Below are 20,008 nucleotides of genomic sequence, written 5' to 3' on the forward strand. Positions count from 1 at the left end.
GTCAAACTGCACATTAGTAAGCAAGAATGAGATTCACAGAAGAATTTCCAGAAGGACAAAAAACCCATCAGGTGTGTCAAATCTCTGACATTCAGAAACCATTTGGGGAAAGCAGCACACGCTGACTTAAGCACTAAAGTATGGATGCTTTAATTAATCCGGGGTGAATTTAATTGCTTTAGTTAAGTGGAAATCGGGTTAAAAATGATGCAGAGCATGCTGGGGTGTGTTAAAAACATGACATATGAGTTGGATGAATCGATAAATTAAAAGCGCACAGATGTTTTAATTAAACCCAGGAAAGTTAACGAAGATCACTAGAGACTTTTAAGCCTATGATTAATTCAATTCATTTAAAATACCTGTAGAGATATGGGGATGCCTCCATTCTGAGAGTTATAGAAGTTCTCAATCGATAAGTACTTAAAAGCTGTTCCACAAAAAAAATGGCAGGATTTTTATAGAAGTGGTTGAACAGCAATAATTGTACAATGAATATTTACATTCTTCTGAACGCTCAGCAAACTTTTGCCTTGACCAAAATTTATCAAAAATGCCATAGCTTTTCTCATTGCCTGTGGCATGCAACCTTCTATGTCGAAAAGACAACACGTGGTGTATCTTCCTGTGTCACTCTGCAAAGGATCCATTTCCATTACATATTTGCTTTGTCTGCAATTATTACAAAAATCCGTGCAAGAAATATGAACGTTTCTTCCTACATTACCTAGCAAAACATGGATAATGTGAACTTTTATGTGCTGAGTATCAATTTTCAAAATCACAGCATATTTTGATGTTATCCCTTGGGGATTGCCCACTTGGTCCTTGCTTTAGGAATAGAGCCTGATAATAATGCAGACAACAATGCACAGCAGAAGTAAAAATTAAGCAGCTGTCAGATATATTTGAACAAATTTCACAGTAGACTGAAAGGTCTGTAGCTCCATTACTACTAAGATGAAGATGGGCTTGAAGATTAACTAGCCATCAACAAAGAGCTAAATCTTAGTTCTCTAAAGATACAGATGTTCTAAATGGTTGGAGAAGATCACTGTGTGTTCTCACTGCTAAAGGCACAGCTAAACATAAAAAAAAAAATCCAAGTGGTACAAAGCAAACTACAAATTGGAGAGAGAGAGGAAAGAAGACATTTCAGTTCACTTGAACACTTGAAAAATCAGCAAGGTATGTCAGGTTTTAGACTGTCTTGTGGACTTTCTCTTGTCATTACTTTCTGAATTTGACACTTTGTCAACCTGTCTGTTCTGCCTCCACTATTACTGAAGCTCTGCAACTATCACTATCTTCGCTAAAGACAAGACTGTGGCTCTCCATGCAGCTCACTAACATCATTTGCAAAATGGTAGAGGTTAATTTTCAGCTATTCCAGTCAGGAATCTCCTCATAAATAGGAAACCTCCCTGTAAAGACAGCCCCATAGATTAACATGGATCTTCATATGCATAAATGCATTCAGTGAAATGGGAGTTGCCATTTCTGATCAGTTTGCTATATATTCTGTTCCAAAAAAAAAGACAAAAAAACCACCACCAACAAAAAAACAACCCAAAACATAACCCTGCAATCATTTTTTTTTTCCCCTTGGAACCAGTAACACTCTACTTTAGAGATGAGCAGTAAAGTTGACCCAACTACAAAAAAAGACAGAGATAAAAGCTACTTTGTACCAAGAGATGGCATTAGGTTTTGAGCTAGGCTACTGCCACAGACAAGCATGTGGCTCCTCATTTGCATGTGTGATAACTCTGACCCTGGGAAAACTGAGGAGGAAGGAAAGCTAGCTTAGATGCTTCACTGGCTGTCTTAGTGGAAAGAACCAGGAAGGAATCAAGGAGATGAAGCTCCAAGCTCTCAAAAGGCAGCAGCAACACATATGAGAATTATGCTTCCAAACATGTGCTGTGATTCATAACAGAGAAGCAGAGACAACATGCATAAGTCAGTTTAGACATATAGAAAAAGAAATGTGAAGTGAAACACTGAAGTAATTTTTCTTAGATTTTATGAAATTTGAAATGAAAGAACTGGTTTTATCCATACTTCTGTGGTAATAGCTTTGCTATGACTAAATAAATGTAGGACTGCACCTAGATAATGAGGTAAAAAGCGTATTTAAAATCCAGACTGCTCTGGTGTCATTCTAGTTACTACTATTTGTGTTATAAAGTTTACCAGAAAAGATTTTAATTATAACATGATAATTACATAGTTCCACATGGACTGCAGATAAACATTTGAGATTTTGCTACATTTGAATTAGAAATATGTTTGCTTTTTATAGAGAGAGAATGGGGATGTCAGCTACCTAAACTTCATTTGTCCCACTCGGGTAGGGACTAAATATAGGAAGAAATCTATATTCAAATCTAGATACAATATAGATATGAAGACACCTAAAAGTCAAGTATGCTGAAATCTGAAGCTGTGCCTCAGGGCCATGTCTGTTATTCAGAGACAGAAAGTGCATAAGGTCTCTTAACAGCTGTATTTCCATAATGTGATTTGCAAGTACTTGATCATAGCTGCTTCAATGACATTTACCACTCGCAAGGACTCCAAGTTGATGCCAACATGAGTGCAAAGACAAACTCTTAAAACTTAATGAAATTAATAAATAAATAAAAATCAGTATATATCCATAGAGACAAAGTGATCTAAAAACAAAAAGTGGATTGCAAGACAATTAAATAAACTAACCAAATAAACACAAAAACAAATTTATAAAGCACACTTCATCATGTGCACAATTCAACTCAGCAGAGCACAGTTAAAGCAGAGAGATTCTTAGTCTCCAATGGAAGTACTGTAAGACTGGAAGAAGGATTTTTGGCTTGCTAGAAACTATAATGCACAATGGTATGCATCCTGCATGTATTCATATGCTTGTCCAACTCCTTGCTGTGCTGGGAATCTTTTGAAGATGTCTATTTGCTGGAATTGCATTGAAACAGAAAACATTTGTGTAAATAGATGTGCTGTTGCTGCACAGATAGAAGAAGCGATCAAAAGTAAAATGAAGTAACTGACAGTAGAGTGGGTTTTGAAAGCAGCTGTAAGAAATGAAAGCTACAAACCTAGTTTTTAATAAACATGAAAATATTACTACAATGCTGCTGCAGAAAAATTCAGTAAGATTTTACTGTGTTTCCATATAATTTCAATTGTGGACACAAGCAAGACTTACTGTACTAAACCAACATACTTGGTTCCAGATTTCAGACCCTGGTTACAGTATTGCTTGGTGCATTGTCTTTGGTCTCTGAGCAATCCTACATAGCAGCACTGGACTCAGTCATAGTTTCTTCCAAGCATACCTCTTTTCATCTATAATATTTTGTTCAGGAGTGGTGTTTGCAACCCCTCTGCTTCCAAACAACAGGAGTATCCTGACTCGGAATTATTTCAGACCACCTCCTCTGTGGATAAAATCCTGAACTCAAGGCTAGATTCAGCAGAAAAGCTTTAAGAACAATGAAGACTTAATATTTTGCATTCTGAAAAGTGTGTTTTTAAAAAAATCTCTAATTTTTATCAGCTAAATAATAGCTCCCGAGTTCTATTTCAGTGTTCTCTCACAAAGAATGCAAAGGGTACAAAGCATCAATTTCCAGCCCTGTGCAGGGAGCACCTGAATACTTCCATGTCACCAGGCTCTTTCTACACATCAAACACCTAGCAAACATCTGCTACTTCTCACATTTACTCTGCAGTGTACTATATGGACATGTGCACGTTCTTAAGGAGTAACGCAATGCTAGGGTGCTTAGTGACTTGTGTTGTAACAGACAGTGAACAACACATCTGCATATAAAACTTAGGTGTTCACCCATTTCAGTCCTTTTTTTTTTTTTTTTTAATATCTAATCTTCATCCGAGTCTATGCGAATTGATGAGGAAAGCTGAAGGCCAGAAACAACTGTTCCTGTGTTCCTCTGCTTGCATTACTGACTGCCCACCTCAAGCCCATTACAGCCATGACCACTAACAATCAGACAGAACTCAGCCTGGAACCCCTTCTGTTCTTGGCTCCTGTTTAAATTGCCAATTAGAAAGTATCAGAGCAGTGGATTTTGAGCTACTATACCATTTTGTGCAGGAGAGCTAGCAGCTGATAGATAGAATGACTGTCAGTCATTGTCAAAATAGGTTATATGTCTATTCTGTAATGATTTTAGGCACAGTTAACAGCACAGAACACAGAGCACACTGCAGCTATGTAAAACTACCAAATCAGGGCACACAGGACAAGCACTGCCCTGTACACAGAACTCATTGGAAACCAACCAAGAACATAATCAGTTTGCCAGAAATGAAAAATGTCTACTAATAAAGAATGAGACTGGGAAAAGGAGATCGAAATTTATAACTAAGGTATTTTAAGGTACTGAATCTAAAGAGATGGGAACTGCTGGACAGGAATGCTGCCAAGACAGAACTTGTGTGAGCATTAGAATGATACCTCGACCCCTGGGCGAGAGATGGGGGCAGGCAGGGCTGTGCAGCAGTGGCCAAAATTGGTGCACACACACAAACACACAGCAAAACCAGAACTAATCCCACCCAGAAAGAGATACTAAAACAGATGCTGGCCGTGCTGGATTTTGTCAGCTGCAAGAAAGGAGGAGAGGCGTGTGTGGATGATAAGTCATGAAAGCAGTATTTCTAAAGAAAAGCGCACTTAATTATTTTTATTCACACAGTGTTAGTGATGAGACATGCTATGATTGCAAACACATGAAATGTTTGTCAATAATGTTATTGCTCTGATTTCTATTTTCTCTCCAACCTACTAGTTCCCAGCCCTCCCATGTTCTCTCTCTGGTGCTGTGGACAAAGCCACTGCTCTGCCTGTCATTCAGGTCACTCATCTGGATGATTTTTGTGACTCGCCCATTCCCTCGCCTCACATTAAATTTTGTCCAAGTTATACAGATTTCTTTTGCATTGCATCTGTTTGTAAGGATTTTTGTGTTAGCTTTTAGCAAACTAAAATCTTGTTCTACAGCATGGATAAATTCAGCCTTCTCTACTCATGTCTGTATACTGTGCTGCACTCATGTCAGCTGCTGTGTGCTCTCTCCTGTGCCTCATCTGCTTTGGAGGCACTGGTTTCCTCCAACAGGGTATCTGTTTGCCATTATCCCCCATTAAAATTGCCTTTTAACCAAAGACAGGCAAAGGAGAAAGGCTGTTCACAACCAGCTCTCACCTTTTCCTTCCAAGCCCGGTGGTCTTCTGTCTGCTTTTGCTATTTTCAGTTCCTAGAATTTCTAGCCAAAGTACAAAGGCAAATAATGTTTTCATCACTCACAGAAAGGAGATGCTAATTGCTATGCATTAGCAGCGTGTGCTGGACAGCATTCATTCATGTTGGCCACGTGTTCTACAGCAATGAATTGAGTATGGAATTACTCAGAAATACGCACTCTGAAATTCATTATTTCCCCACGGTGATCACTCCCAGAACCTCTTATGCCACTGGACATTTTTCTGGATACGGCATCAAGAATAGTTTCGAGTATTCAATATTAAAAAAAAAAACTTTCCTTTGTGCACTGGAAGATTTCATTGCCCAAATAATATGGCTCTGAATAACTTCAGAGCATGAAGAGTCCCCAGTAACTAAAATTTGAAATAGCAACAGTTTTTCAATATCAGCTACACAGAAGCAAACATTGCTTTTTCTAGCAATTACACCTTACTTACCTAATAATTGAGGACTTTGAATATTTTTATACATAAGTTAACAGTACACACATAACAAAGAAAACAGCAGTGGTAGGAATTCTTATCATGGTTTGGGCAATCATCAGAAACAGCAAACTCATTACACTAAACTTTAAAAAAGATAGACTACACTTTACAGCTTAGCAACTATTTCAAACTAAATAGATGTCGCAAAAGAAATAAAAGAAAATTTAAAAACCTACCCTTCTTTTTATACTTATTAAAGTGGCGCCGTCCTTTGCCAGTAAGCCAAAAACAAACAGAATGAAAATAAAATAATGAAAAACCCACACAAGAACAGGAAAAGAAACTGAGTATAACATAAATCTAAGTCATTAGAGTTCTTAAAATCAGATTAAAGAGTCAACCGATCAAACATGGTTTTAAAAATCCAAAAGCCTTCACTCTATTTAGATTAAAATATTAAACATGTTTTTTACTGCATTGCATAACCATCTAACAGTGTCTACTAAATGGCAACTTCATGGCAGCTGACAAGCTACTCAACTCATTTTTGTTCCTGTTTACAAATCACGCTCCATCTCTTAACATATTGTGCTCAGTGTATCAATGCAGCAACCCCATGCGATGGCACTTGTTTCACCTTTTCAGTTTAGATAAATATGCTTACGATATAAATGCTAGAATTTTTAAGTACACAATCAGAAGTGTCTCTGAGCACATTTCCAAACCTGTACATGACAGTGTCTTTTGATGCATTTTGGTTAAAGGCGTGGAAGAGTTGTATGACCTCCAGAGTACCGCGAGATGAAATGAAATTACAGCGCTTCACCTCTGTGACACTGAACTCTGCAAGTGGTGAAAAGCAGGACACGATGAAGGACGCCGGCTTGCAGATTTACCACAAGACTGGGCAGTTACAGAACAAACTATTACCAGACGTTAACAGTGGGAACACCAAGTAAGAAGGACATCTTCGATACATGTGGGTGGGTATGTCATGGAAATTACAGAAAAACAGAAACAAATATAAAGAAGTGACAACACACCAAACCAACAATAATAGCTGCAAATCTGACTGTTTAATCAATCTTTGGCCATAGCATCCCTTTTCATCAGTGACTTTTACAATTATTTATGCACAACAGGTTACCCACAGTGCAGTTCAATTTACAGCAAATCTTCCACTAGCTTTAACCACGCACAATTTCTAGATTAGGATACATCTCTATCCTCTAAATTATCTTTTGATTATGAGAATTTCCTTTTCTTTAAATGTCATATTTTAACCATATGAGATTAAAATATATCACCTTTCCTGCGTGTTAGATGAAATTCTTAATCAGGCTAAACTCTACATGATTACAAAGGGAATCTTGTCTGAGCAAGGCTGAAGTGAATCTGTTGAGACTGGCTACCTGAGAATTACTTCCACAGATAAGGTTGAGAATTAAAGCCCCAAGTATTTGGCCGAGTGTTTGGCAGAGTGAAATTTATTTTGCTTCAATCAACACATGGAAGGGTATTTCAAACTGCACACTGGACCAAAAGTTCAGCTCTTTCTAATCATTTCTGTGGGACTTTGCTGGAGCTATTGGATCTGAAGTCAAATCTGTGCTCTCTCTCATATATTCCCTTCAGTTTAATCTTTTAGGTCTACATAGATCGGGTAAAGGAACAGGGAGAGGAACAATGCACCATCTGCAAAGCATACAGATGATTCCCCTCAAGATTCACTGTCTTTGATATCCTCAAAATCACCCTAGCAAACAGCGATTACCTTGTAGAAACGACCACATTTCACATCTCCCAAGCTCGGGTTTTGCCTCCTGTGAAGCTCTCAGGCTGCTGTGCTACAGCACGAAGCAAGTAATATCAGCTATTTAAGGAGCTTGGTCACCTTTTCTCCACATTTCCCTTTCTGTGTCTTGCCTCATCCTACAGTGGAGAACTGAGACATGAAAGTATGTGTTGCCAGGAATATAGTAAAAAAAAAAAACCCACAAAAAAACAACAACAAAAAAAAAATCAGATGGAAAGTAAAATAATTATCTTTCCATACATGTTACTACTTAAATATAAATGTAACATTACAGTAAATACATGGTAAATGTATTTAAACATTTAATTTGCTGCAGTAGGTTTAATTTCTATCTCCTTTTAATGTGCTTACTGTTCAATCCTGATTTTGGTTTCCATCTTCTGAAACTGCTCTCACATATAATGAGAATTCAAGCACGCTAAAAAACCTGTGGACACAAGTACAGGTCTGACACTGGTGAGGCATGCAGCCCTTACACACTTACTCAGCCTCACATTTCTGGTTATGTCTCACAGTGTGTAGATGAGCAGCTGTGTGCCTGCATACACACACGAGAGTTCTGACAATGCATCCATTTTGTCACCTTACATAGAATTTTAGGCTTCTTTGTTCTTTAGAAATGCCACGATGTCTGATAAAGAAATACTAAGAGAGGTGAAAGAAGCTTCCACAAAACCTGCTTTTGAGGAGAAAGAGACAATGCAATGGACACAGCAGGAACCAGAGAGAAAATTCTGAGGGGTTGTAGAAACCTGACAGAGAGTTTGACAAGTACCCTATAAATGATACTCATCTGATGCAGTCTGAATAGACTATTTTCTAGCACAAACACAGAATACAGCGTTACAAGGAGGTTTGGTACACAAAGCTGGAGCTCTCCACAACTTAAAATGCAAATGAATTGATTTAAGGGCCATGTATGTGTAGGGGGTGGCAGTGAGGCACACAGTCACTACATGCATACTTTCACAGGTTAACACCACAGAAATGCATATAGCTGTCAGTGTGTATTTAGAGCACACATTTTCACACCGTTCATTTTGTAATATACACATTTCCTCTGTATATTTGCCAAGGGTTTTAATCTCTCAGGTAATCCAACCACATGCACATTTTAAGCACTCTTTAAAATGAGTCAGCACTCAGGTATCATTAACTTCCCTAGACCCCTGATGTCTTTTTTTTTTTTTAACTCCTAATTGGACACTTCTAGGAGGCAAATACAGAGACACAAAATAGAAGTTACTCCCTCCGATACGTTTACAACAGCTAATAAAGGAGTATTTCATAGACAGGCACAGGTTATGCCAGCTGCCATCCTACTGCATCAATGGAGGAGGTGGGGCCACAATGAACTATCCTTACCACTGCATTATGATCTGAGCAAAACCAAGCAATTGTATAATACTATTCAAGGCATTTCAACAGCTTTTGAATGCCACACTTATCACCTTTTAACACTAACAACACTATTCCTGTGGAAAACAATGGTAAACATATGATACTTACAGTGGGCTAAAGCTACATAAACTAAGGAAGCAAACTGTAACATGTTATGACTGTGCTCAGGAACAATGGGGAATTCAAACAACCCACTGATTTTAGACAACATACACACCAATAGCTTTATAAACTAGAGGCCTTCCTTTATGAATTTTTCCCCTAACACACAACTCTCAAGACTCAAGAAAAGGCTTGTTTTAAGATTTCACCAAGTTCTTCTAGCCTCCTAAAAAGAAAAGGTGAACATCCTTTGGTCAAGAGCAATTGCATATGCAAGACAGCAACAATGAACTAGAAGCATGGCTCAGGCAAGCCAGAATATACATTACATTCTATTAATGAAGATAATCAGCCTTTTGTATACATCTGGATTAATGATTATCAGAAAGCATTGATGATAACTTGTCCACTTGTACAGACAACAGGAAATTTTCTGCCATTTCTGCATACTGCTTTTGAGAAAAAGAAGTTGCAGTTCTGCAAGCACATCAGCAGTGGGGTAGTGCTTCCATCTGATCATATTTAACTAAGAGAACTAAGAAAAAAAATGCATATTGATCAACTTGTATCTGGCTTGGATCCATGCTAACTAGCAGGCACCGTAGATCCATATATCTCAAAGACACACTGTGTTTATTTGTAAACATAGGAAAACGATACCTTTAGCACAATCTGCTCCATGAAATCCGGGAAAACAGTGGCAGGCACCAGAAACACACTCGCCATTGCCATGACAATTACGTGGACAGTCTTGCACTGAATCTGAAATACAAACATCACGCACACATTAATTGGTCCCTATTTCACCTGGAAGTTCTTTGCTAAGTTTTTCTTAACATTATTTTGTCTTAAATACTTGGGAGAATACTAAGCGGACCACCAGAGAGCATTAACTAATATTAGCAGCACAAATTTCAGGGGAAGCAGAAAATTACCAGTGTTTATGGCAGCATGATAAAGTGTAGAGAACTAGTGATAGCCTAAAGGTGGCAAGTCCTTGAGCACCACCAGCACTCAAATTCACTGCTGGCACTCAAGTCCTCTGCTCAAACAGGTAGCCAAAACTGCTTCCTATGATCTTTATAGTTACACTTGCATTCATATTGTATTTCAAACATAATGCTTCAGCAGGGAAATTGACAATCTCCCCCTTACAATTTGACTTTGATCTTGCACAACCACTGTTCCATTGGAACTGATTATCCCAAGGAGTCTATCTTCTTTTCTTTCTACAGACACTCAAAGCTTCGTTAAGAAAGCTGACAGAAATGCCTGCTGCACCTGACAAAGAACAGCTCTTTTGCTCCAGCAAACATTCCCCTCAGAAACAGCCTGCAAAAAGTCCAAGTAGCAACGCCAGCAGATGACAAAGAGGTCTGTAATGCCACAGGGCAAGGTTTAACACCAGGTTTAAGTAACAGAAATGCTGGTGACTTCAATAATCTGTGAAGCATAAGCACACCAGCCTGATGATAATATTTCAGCTGTACCAAGCTGTATGTTTTCCACAGTTTATTATTGTTTGGATGACATATATGTTTGCTTTGCACAATATCAAGTGGAAATTAAATAACAATTTTGAAATTAATGCTTAAATTATTTTCAATTGAAAGCTGTTGGATTTCATAGGAATATTTTTTTAACACTGAATTACTGGAACAAAAATATAAATAGAATGTTGTTACTCTTCACTATAATTCCCTGCTGTTGTGGGCTGCGTGGTCCCAAGTTAAATGTCAGTCCCAGACACCAAACAAAGAGCAGCTGGAGGACACAGAAAATAAATTTTGGATTTGGAACTATTAGTACCATACAAAGTACTTTTCTGTCCAGCCAAACTGAAAAGAGGAAAAGGACTCAAGTGGACCTAATCTAATCTAATCTAAATCTAATACCACAGTTGCAGGACACTTAGTAAATAATAGTAGTAATAATAATAATAAAATAATAATAAAAAGAAGCAAAATTTCAAAAAGATGTCTTTATTTTGGCCTCTTTAAGTAAATCTTGTAAACAATGAAAAGTGTAATGTTTAATGGTCAAAAACATCAGTCTGTCACATGAAGTAGTTTGTCTACAGATTTATTCATTGTTTTGCTTCACGACACACAATTCTACATATTCAGAATCATGGCAAACTTACTACTGCCTGAGAGCCAACATCATTTCTGTTATTTTTTTCTCCTCTCACATCAGAGAAACCTTCATCTCTCTCTGATCTTTTGATTATGAAACGTCTGATTCTGGGTGTGTGTAGAATAACCTGTGAACTGGATAAAACACTATACTTTTCTCTATATTTCAGTCCAATCACTATTATTGCACTATCATATAGTCTACCTGTCCATTAGACCTTTGATACTCTTGAAAGCTGTAGCCCAGGCTAGCCAGCCCTTTTAAGGACAGCTGATCATAGCTGAAGAGTTTCTAAGAAGCCACAGTAGCAGCATACCAAGAGATAAGTACAACTGTTTTTGAAGAAGCAGAAAATGCCTACTATGGGCAGATACACAAATACATACAACATTATGCATAGCACCCAGTAAGCCTTTCCACATATGAACTACGGAAACCAAAATGTTTTCTCATCCTAACTGAAGTCCACAGGAACAACTAGGCTCCTACTTAATACCACACTGTTGGTTCTCCTCCCCAACCCCTGGGACTTCAGCTAAGAAACTAAATTTTATAATAATGTAAAAGGAAGAAAAAGCTTCATATCATCAATCACACAAGGCTGGAAAAGGCCTCCATTTATTTTTCATCAGACTCGCTCAGTTCAACTTCTTTCAATTTCTCTTTCTCAAAACTAATAGATTTGTGCAATATAGTGCCACTTAACACTTCACCAGCCAGGATGGAATAGCATGTAGACCATCTCAGTTTTTGATGCTACTGTGATAAGACTCTCACAGCTCACGAAATGTTCCAAAGATCAACACATCTTCTGACAAAGCTTGGAAAGCTTATGCTCAGTTTGGCTTTCAACTAAATGGAAGCCTATTCTTGTAACAAAACCGAAAGCATCTCAGATCATAGGTTGGATGCTGTTCTGCTCTTCTGCCATTTAATCCATCATGCTGAGATGAATGCCAGCTAGATGCTCACCACTAGGTGAGCAGCTAGCTGTAGTATGGCGTATACCTAATTAACGGGATAAATTAATCTCTGTGGTGACTGCAAACAACCTCATTCTTAGTTGTCACCATTCTGTACCATCTTTCTGCAAATATTAAACAGCTCTCTTGTTGAATGCAGTGTCTTGTTGGTTTACAAAGATGGGTCTTTGGAGAAGCAAATAGGTATAAAAAATGACTGTGATAAGGGAGAGGAACATCAACTGGAGAATGAAGTTTTGTTTCTCAGAACTAACCTCAAGAACTATAGAAATGCAAAAATCTTAAAAGAAAAATAATGAAATTAAAATCAATACCCCACTGTACCCATTTGAGATCAGTGTTAAGAAAAAATGCACAACAACATAAGGACAAAAACGCTTATTACTAAAGACTGAATGAGAGTATTATGACTTTAAGTTTGAGAATGTATCAATAAAGAGAAGAAGTACTCAACTTCTGGAAGTACCTACCCAAAATAACTGTACTGAAGGAGACCACTTCTTTGTCCTTGCCATCATTGTAAAACGCCAGGTGCCACAAACCCACATCCAAGTACTGAACAAACACAGCCTCATTCTGAACAAGAGTCTGAATACTCCGCCGTTCCCGCGGGGATTCCACCACACTCCATTTCTCTTTCCCATCCAAGCGCTCCATGAAATCATACTGCAGGGTAGGAAAAAGAAAAAGAAAACAAAACAAAAAAGGAAAACAAAAAAAAAAACAAAACCCCAAACAAACAGACCAGAATACAGAATGATATCTCACAATCTCAAAAAAAATTGTAATTGAAACATCATAAAATGGTATTTCTGGAAGATAGGATAATATGAAGCTAATATCTACTGGGTTCCCCTTGAACACACAGAATTTCGTGACTGCTTTCTTAAAATCTGACATAGAATTGTGCATCTTTTCTCTGCACAGGTGATTAAAAATGTACAAGCAGTATTTCTTGACCGATCGAGTTTTGAGAAAAGAGTTAAAATCAATGCTTTGACCCTTCACAAAATTCTGGGTTCCTATAGAGCTTTCAAAGCTGGAAAACTTTAACATATGAGAGATGCGCCCTTTCCTAAGCAATCACTTGCCATAATTTATTGCTGCAAGATGTACAAATATGTCAGATGTACCTTCAGACATATAATTGAATGGACAACCCCAGAATGCAAAAACAAACAGGAAAGCACAAACAAAAAATGGGTCTGTCTAACACAATGTAAGTTAGTGTCCAATTAAAACACACTGTGAAAGTTTGACATCACAGAGCAGTTTGCTTACCTGAGTTTGTATGCAGAACAATCAGGGGTAAGGAGGATACAAGAACCAGAGGGAGCATGGAAAAGGAATAACACAAATCAGGTAGCTGAAGGCATTGAACTTCTATTAAGGAAAACTGAGAATTTCTGTTTGGATGCTTTGGAAAATTACATTAATCTTTGGAAAACAGATGAAGCAGAGCAAGTGATTATTTAGAGTATAAGAGGGATGGCACCATTAACGGTATAAAGCTAAAAAAAGAAAGAAAGAAATTTAAGATGAATGTCAGATAAGCTTCCCATCTATTAAGCTCAGTAATAGCCTCCCAGTGGAGATGCCACTGCATCACACAATTAAACAAAGACTAGAAGAAATATTGGTTAATCTACAATAGGGAATAACTCTGCATAGCAAAGCAGCTGTACCAGAACTCCTAATGCTCTTTTTTTGATTATTATTTATTTATTTTTTTCCTTCTGTCTTTAAGCTTTGTGATTCTCGTGCTCTCAATCTGATGCTATGCTCAGCTTCCCAGCTCTCATGGCCCCATCTAAGGGAAGTCCTCAGGAAACAAGAAAAAATATTTCATCTTTTGATAGCTGTATAACAAGTCCCCTATGAAAATACATCTTGTTTTAGACACATTTATCTATCTGTGAGTAGATAGAGACAGACATGTCTAAAGAAAAAGATATGTTCAATAAAATATAGTGAAAGTACATGCTTGCTGGCCAGTAGTTTCATTGCACTTCCTTCTGTCATCTCCAGCACGTACAGCCTGTGATTGTGGCAGTTCTAAGAAACCATACACATTCACTTTGTTTTATTTTAAATAGAAAAATGTCAACCTCCATCCAAAAAAGGTCCATAAGGGATCTCTTGTACATCAAATTACACTCCTTAAAACACTGAGTTCTAGCAAATAATACACAATATGCAATAAAATAACGAAGATTCTTCTAGAAGAGACAGAAGGTTGGACTGATTTAATGAGTTAGTGACATGCTGCACATCTATTTCAAACAGTGATATAAAAGGTGACCTTTCTGTTTGAAATTTTGTAGTGGTTATAATAGGAGCAATAGAGCTCTCAGCAGACTTAGCATTACAACAAAGGCAAAAGTATGGAGGTACTAGTACTTTCTTTTTAAATACATGAAACCATGACATCAGCATGCAGCCACAAAGGAAAACCATGACAGCACAGGAGTTGGAGCCTGTATCTACCAATGTTGAAGGCTACTGCCACGGTAAGTGCATTAGTCACTCTTCCCAATGCCTTTACTCATGGGAAAGAATAAGTGACGTGAAAAAAAAGTTTCACCAAATTGTTAAGGTCTAATTGAGAGAATCCATTTATTGAGCCTTTTTTCACACAGGATTTTCACCAAAGAAAATAAATCAGGTAAATTAATGCATTTAAGCCAATGCACACTGGAGATTTAGAGAATTCTGGCGTGTCAGAAACTCTCAGAGCATCCAAGGTGCCAAACACACACATGTATCTATCTCTTAAATCAATGACATTTGGAAATATTACTAAAACCTACTGTCTAGCAGTCAGAGGTTAAGGACAGACTCATCACCTCTTTGGGAAATGTTATTACTTGGGCAACATCTTGGGAAAAAGAAATCTTGTTCCTCAGAACAATCGTTCACAAAGGGTCAGCTAGGGAAGTAGCAATAAAAGCTGACATTTCTCACTGGCAACATGCTGTTCATCTCTGCTTATGCTGGCAGGTTCCTCTGCCTCCCCTCTGTTTGATGCTGATTCTACCTCATATAGCAGAGAAGGCTCAGCAGTTGGCAAGATCGAAGGGGAATAGTACTCAGGCTGAAACTGCCTGAAGTAGTTTTAGCTGCAGAATCTCTTTTCACAATGACAGGTGTGACCTAGAGAGAGCAGGTCTCTTGGCATGGCTCCCCATAAGGCTGTAATTTTAACTACACACTATAGAGACTCTTTAATTAAACCGTGAAGAACTATTTCATGCTCAGGCAAAAGTGTAATGACTAAACATCAATAACTTTATGACTTGTGAAGCACCACTGCAAATTGATGTAGAATATAACAATAAATGTTTATCCCTCTCTGGATTCCTCAGGACTGTGAGAAAAAGAAAGAAGATAATTCATTTGCTGCTGCATTTGCTGCCGGCATGTACAATCTTAATGGAAGTACTGGGTATGTGCACCCCAAAATCTAAAATTCCTGACCAAAAGGTCACTGAGAAGGTCATAACCAGAGATGAACTGCTATGGTTGGCTGGATCATCATTTTGTTTCTCGCTGCCCTGTTGATTTTCTGATTTACTCCACTTGCATGATTAATTACCACTATATAACGCTGTTCCAAAAATAGCACTTTTGCTTTAAAGCTACCTACTGACAGATTAGAAGACACATCGAGGAAACAAAAATAAACACTTTCATGATTGTTAAGAAGCCATTGTGTAAGTTTTTAATCTAACAGAAACAACTACTGAGGAGAACTAACTTGCACGTACTAGGGAATGGATCGAGCCAACTATCAAAATCAGCCCTGAAGCAGTTTTTAATTTTCACTGATTTTTTTTTTTTTTTAATGATCCTTTATATTTTGCGGCTTCATTCAGAAAGTCACACTAAAAACAACTAAAATCTGCCCAGAAACAAAAGGCACCAGAAATTACAAATGATGACATCTTCACAGTTCAGTTTTGCAGGGGAGAGTAGTTACTACGATTAAAGCTCCATATAAAGAAGGCTACTTCTTCAAACAAATTCCAAATTCACGCTTTCCATGATTGCTCATTTATTCTACTACACAGCATACCAAAACCCTACTGCATACTTTTATTTACAAACCTAAATCTCACGCTAAGTTCTTTCTGGGCAATTTGTTTTTATAATTTCTTCCTTCAGTGCTTCTATCTTCCTCTGATGCATTTTATTCACAAGCTAATGAGGTCTTTCTTTTTCCAGTAACCACGAGGAGTCAGAAAAACAGTTTGGGAACACTGCATGTATGATAGTGACTACACTGCACAACGTCATCCACAATGCCATCCACTGCACAATGCCACACATCCGTTCATAAGATCTGTTGAGAACAGCTGCCTACCAAAAGAGAACCAGCTGTGAAAGCATCAAGAAGCAAACAGCTCTCAGGCACTGGAACATAGTCTTTTCTTAGATTTGAAACCACTTGCATACTACCACAAAATCATTAACAGTCTTTGAAAACAGGAGCTGAAAAGAAAGAGCTATTAGAGCTCTTGTTTTAATAATGGATGTGTCTTCAGATGGAAAAAAAAAAAAAAGAAAAAAAGAAAAAAAAAGAGAGAAATGAAAAAGAAGAAGAAAAAAGCATATCTGGCATTGTGGCTAGCATTCATCTAATGCTAAAGCCCTGTAAGAGCTACAATGCCAATAATAAAACAAATGTCAGGGAAACTTGTTTGCAAAGTGCTTTAAAACTAGTTCTTTATCAAATCCACTTGGTAATTATTCATTAAAATACACCCATGAAACATCTGACCCACACAGCCAACAGCTAAGGAGCTTATTTCAGCATTTAAATGTGCATCTTGACTGTGACACAACACAAGGGGTGCAGTGCAGCACAGCATTCACTACAACAGCACAGTCACCATCACAGAGCTCTGAAGTGACCAGATCACTTTCCAACTACAGTAGTGGCTGGGAAGCATGGTAACACTGAAGCTCTTCAGCTATTCTCACTGTTTCAATTAAAGACAGTTCTAAATCGAAATGGTTTTCATTAAATAGAAAACACTGCTGCAAATGGAGGCAAAACATCTCCATGCACTGCCTTCTCCAGACATGGCAGGGATGCTTCTATGTGGTTACTTTATTTCATGCATCATTGGGAATATTTTAACAATGTGTAGTAACGTAATTGCTGTAATCTCTGCAGGATCACTTCATGCATTGTTTGACATTTACAGCTCATTTTCCATACATTATCAGTTTTATTAATACGGCTATCCTCCACGATCCTTCCAGCCTGTACTGCACATTTTCCTAATTCTGTGCAGTACTACATAGATTGGAAGAATTTTCTTTGAAAGCAATGCGTTTCTTTTTCTAGTCTGCTTGCCACTCAAAATATTTTCTCTCTCCTCTAGAGCTCCACTCCCCACGCACACGGCACACAGCTGCTTCTAGAGAAGTTCACAGCTACGTCAGTTTGACTGGCTGAACTACACATCTGGAATATCTGCTAAACACTTCTACTGAGAAGGTTAAATCTCAGCAGGGCCCACAGACAGGAACTGCATCTTGTTGTCTCAGGTTAATCATGTATCTAATTTGCTGATTATTGACTTACTCCCACAAAGGATTTTGCTAGGCTTGACATATCAGCACTGATCAGTGATGAACTGTCAAGTCAAGTTGTTCTCTGCTTTACAGTTCATGTCCCTAACTTGCAGAAACAAGGATTTCAAATTTCAATTCTGAAATATCGCCTGGTGTTAACTTCAGACTACTTTCATTAACACAAAACCATTCTGCTTCTTTCTGTCAGAACAGGTCTTCCTTTCACCAACTCCAGTGTGTAACAGCTTGCTTTTCTTTCTCCTTGGGAGCAGTTCGGGTGGATTTTGATATAGCAATCTTCTGCCGAAAAGCACCAAGAACTTGCACGAATATGAGATTTCATTATGCAGTTATGGAAGAAGGTTGGAACTGCTTCCACTAACTAAAAACTGGAAATGAGGTTCTCGGAGGAGGACTCAAGCTAAACTGGAAACACAGTCGGTATTTCTCATTATTTAATTTATCAGAAAGGTTATGAAATTTATATCCAGTGCTCAAAAGGTTTAGCGAAGGAAAGAATGGAACTCTGCTTGATCCTAGCTTCTCAGACAAGGACATTATAATGAAACCTGGAACAAATATAGCTGAACACAGTGCAGTAGAAATTAATGTTCAGCTTGAAGTAAAAACTATACTTATTTTGTACTACCACTTACTTCTCCTCTAAGAGATAGAGGCATACCACCACAATGTGATAGTTAGACAATTATAATTAACTTGTTATTATATAAAATCTTGATGGTCATTTTGGAGCTTTGGTTGCCCTAAGCTAGTTTTACTTCATGATTTATACTTTTGTTTGTTTTCATCATCTAAATTGCTGGGTGATTTTCCATAGTGGAATGATATGGGAAGAGAGCACCATGAGACATGCCCAATGAATTACATCACTGCCTCACATGCAGCTTATGATCCATAGACATTATCTTGCCCGAGACAACGCACTGAAACACAAGTGCCAAAAAATCAAAACATCCTTGAGAAAGGTCCCAGCCGTGGATCATATTTTTGGTGGATATCTTCTATGATGGATGGATGTCTGAAAATGGCTGAAAATTATTCAACATTATATGAAAATTTTCCCAATCTATCTGATCTTTGTACAGAACTTCAGGACGCTGTATATTAGCCCTTGGCTGTATGGAAAACAAACCACTCGCCCTTCTCCTTCATTTGTGGTCCGCTGGTCTTCATTTCTTACCAGTCAGACACATCTGGATATCAGATACATACAAACATTTGGTAACTCGGAGAAAAATTCTTAACAGCATACAAGAAGTCAATGGAGTTTGCAGATTCATAAAGCTACTTGCTCACCAATTCTTAAAAGCAGAAGTCATAAATCCAAGTAAACCTTTTCTCTCAATTCTACCCAAATCAGCTTAAAAATTTTCAATTTCAATTCAGACTTCAGGCAAGAATAACGGCCAAGGAATAAGAGCCAATGCAGACTAGTTCCATAATAAGTAGATCCCAATTTCAGTTAACATAGGTGTAGTTTTCCACAGATACTCCCTCTATCACGACTTTGTGCATGCACATGGCCACTGTTCTCTCAGTGCTGATACCTCCTTGCAAGCAATATGAAAACATTTTCTTTGTATGACAATGCAGTTATGTTGAAGTCACTCTGCATTTGGCTTAATCATTTATGTAACTGCAGTCTGCATTGCCAAACGAAAACAAACTAGCAGTATTTTGCAAATCTGGACGAGGCATCTATGAATGTTGAAAAGGCTTTTACTCAAAGTTCAAAATTTGATCTTCGGAAATTATAAACTAAATCAAGCATTTAAGTGTAGCTGGTAATTTTTTAATGAAGAACTGATTTTCAGCAGCAAGGATATGCATGAAGTAAAGGTTCCTTTCCAAAAGCTGGTTCCTATTTCCCCTTCCCTTGTTCTCTAAAGAATGGAGGCTCTTTCCTTTCAGTATGTGCAACTGCAAAATATTATTGCTCATTACAGTTCTAATCTAAATAAATGAGAATCTTTCTATTCACATTAATTACTTTAAAGGTATTTTTTCCTCTCTGCAAAATAAAGTATGTCACTTTATTATTACAGCAAAAGAAATCTAAGCACCACTGCACAGCCTAGAAGAAAAAGATACATAAATTTTGTCCCACTATAAGGCTGTCTTTATCTACACCTTTAATTATGTACTACAAAGTCAATGCAAAAAAAGCGGTGGTGCAGAGTTTTCAACCTGTGGTCAGTCAGAAATTAAGAACTGTGATTCCAAGCTGCAAGACCTGCCCGATGTCTTA

General features: G+C 37.8%; 1 protein-coding gene across 21 annotated transcripts in view; it reads right to left on the reverse strand.

The window, feature by feature from the left end:
• The window catches only part of TENM2 (teneurin transmembrane protein 2), a 979,011-nt gene that overhangs the window by 88,707 nt on the left and 870,296 nt on the right, over positions 1–20,008 (reverse strand). For 13 of the 21 annotated variants that reach the window (XM_090150611.1, XM_090150610.1, XM_090150609.1 and 10 more), the window contains 3 exons: positions 12,627–12,822; positions 9,698–9,799; positions 5,955–5,987 (listed from right to left, as the gene is read on the reverse strand). In XM_090150611.1, coding sequence (XP_090006737.1) covers positions 5,955–5,987; positions 9,698–9,799; positions 12,627–12,822 — 331 coding nt within the window. Of the gene's footprint in view, positions 1–5,954; positions 5,988–9,697; positions 9,800–12,626; positions 12,823–13,437; positions 13,814–20,008 lie in introns of those variants that run through there. The other 8 variants (XM_090150624.1, XM_090150620.1, XM_090150623.1 and 5 more) reach the window with 2 other exon arrangements.

Source organism: Phasianus colchicus, chromosome 15 (genome assembly GCF_987193195.1).
Source record: "Phasianus colchicus chromosome 15, bPhaCol1.hap1.1, whole genome shotgun sequence".
NCBI classification, from domain to species: Eukaryota; Metazoa; Chordata; class Aves; order Galliformes; family Phasianidae; genus Phasianus; species Phasianus colchicus.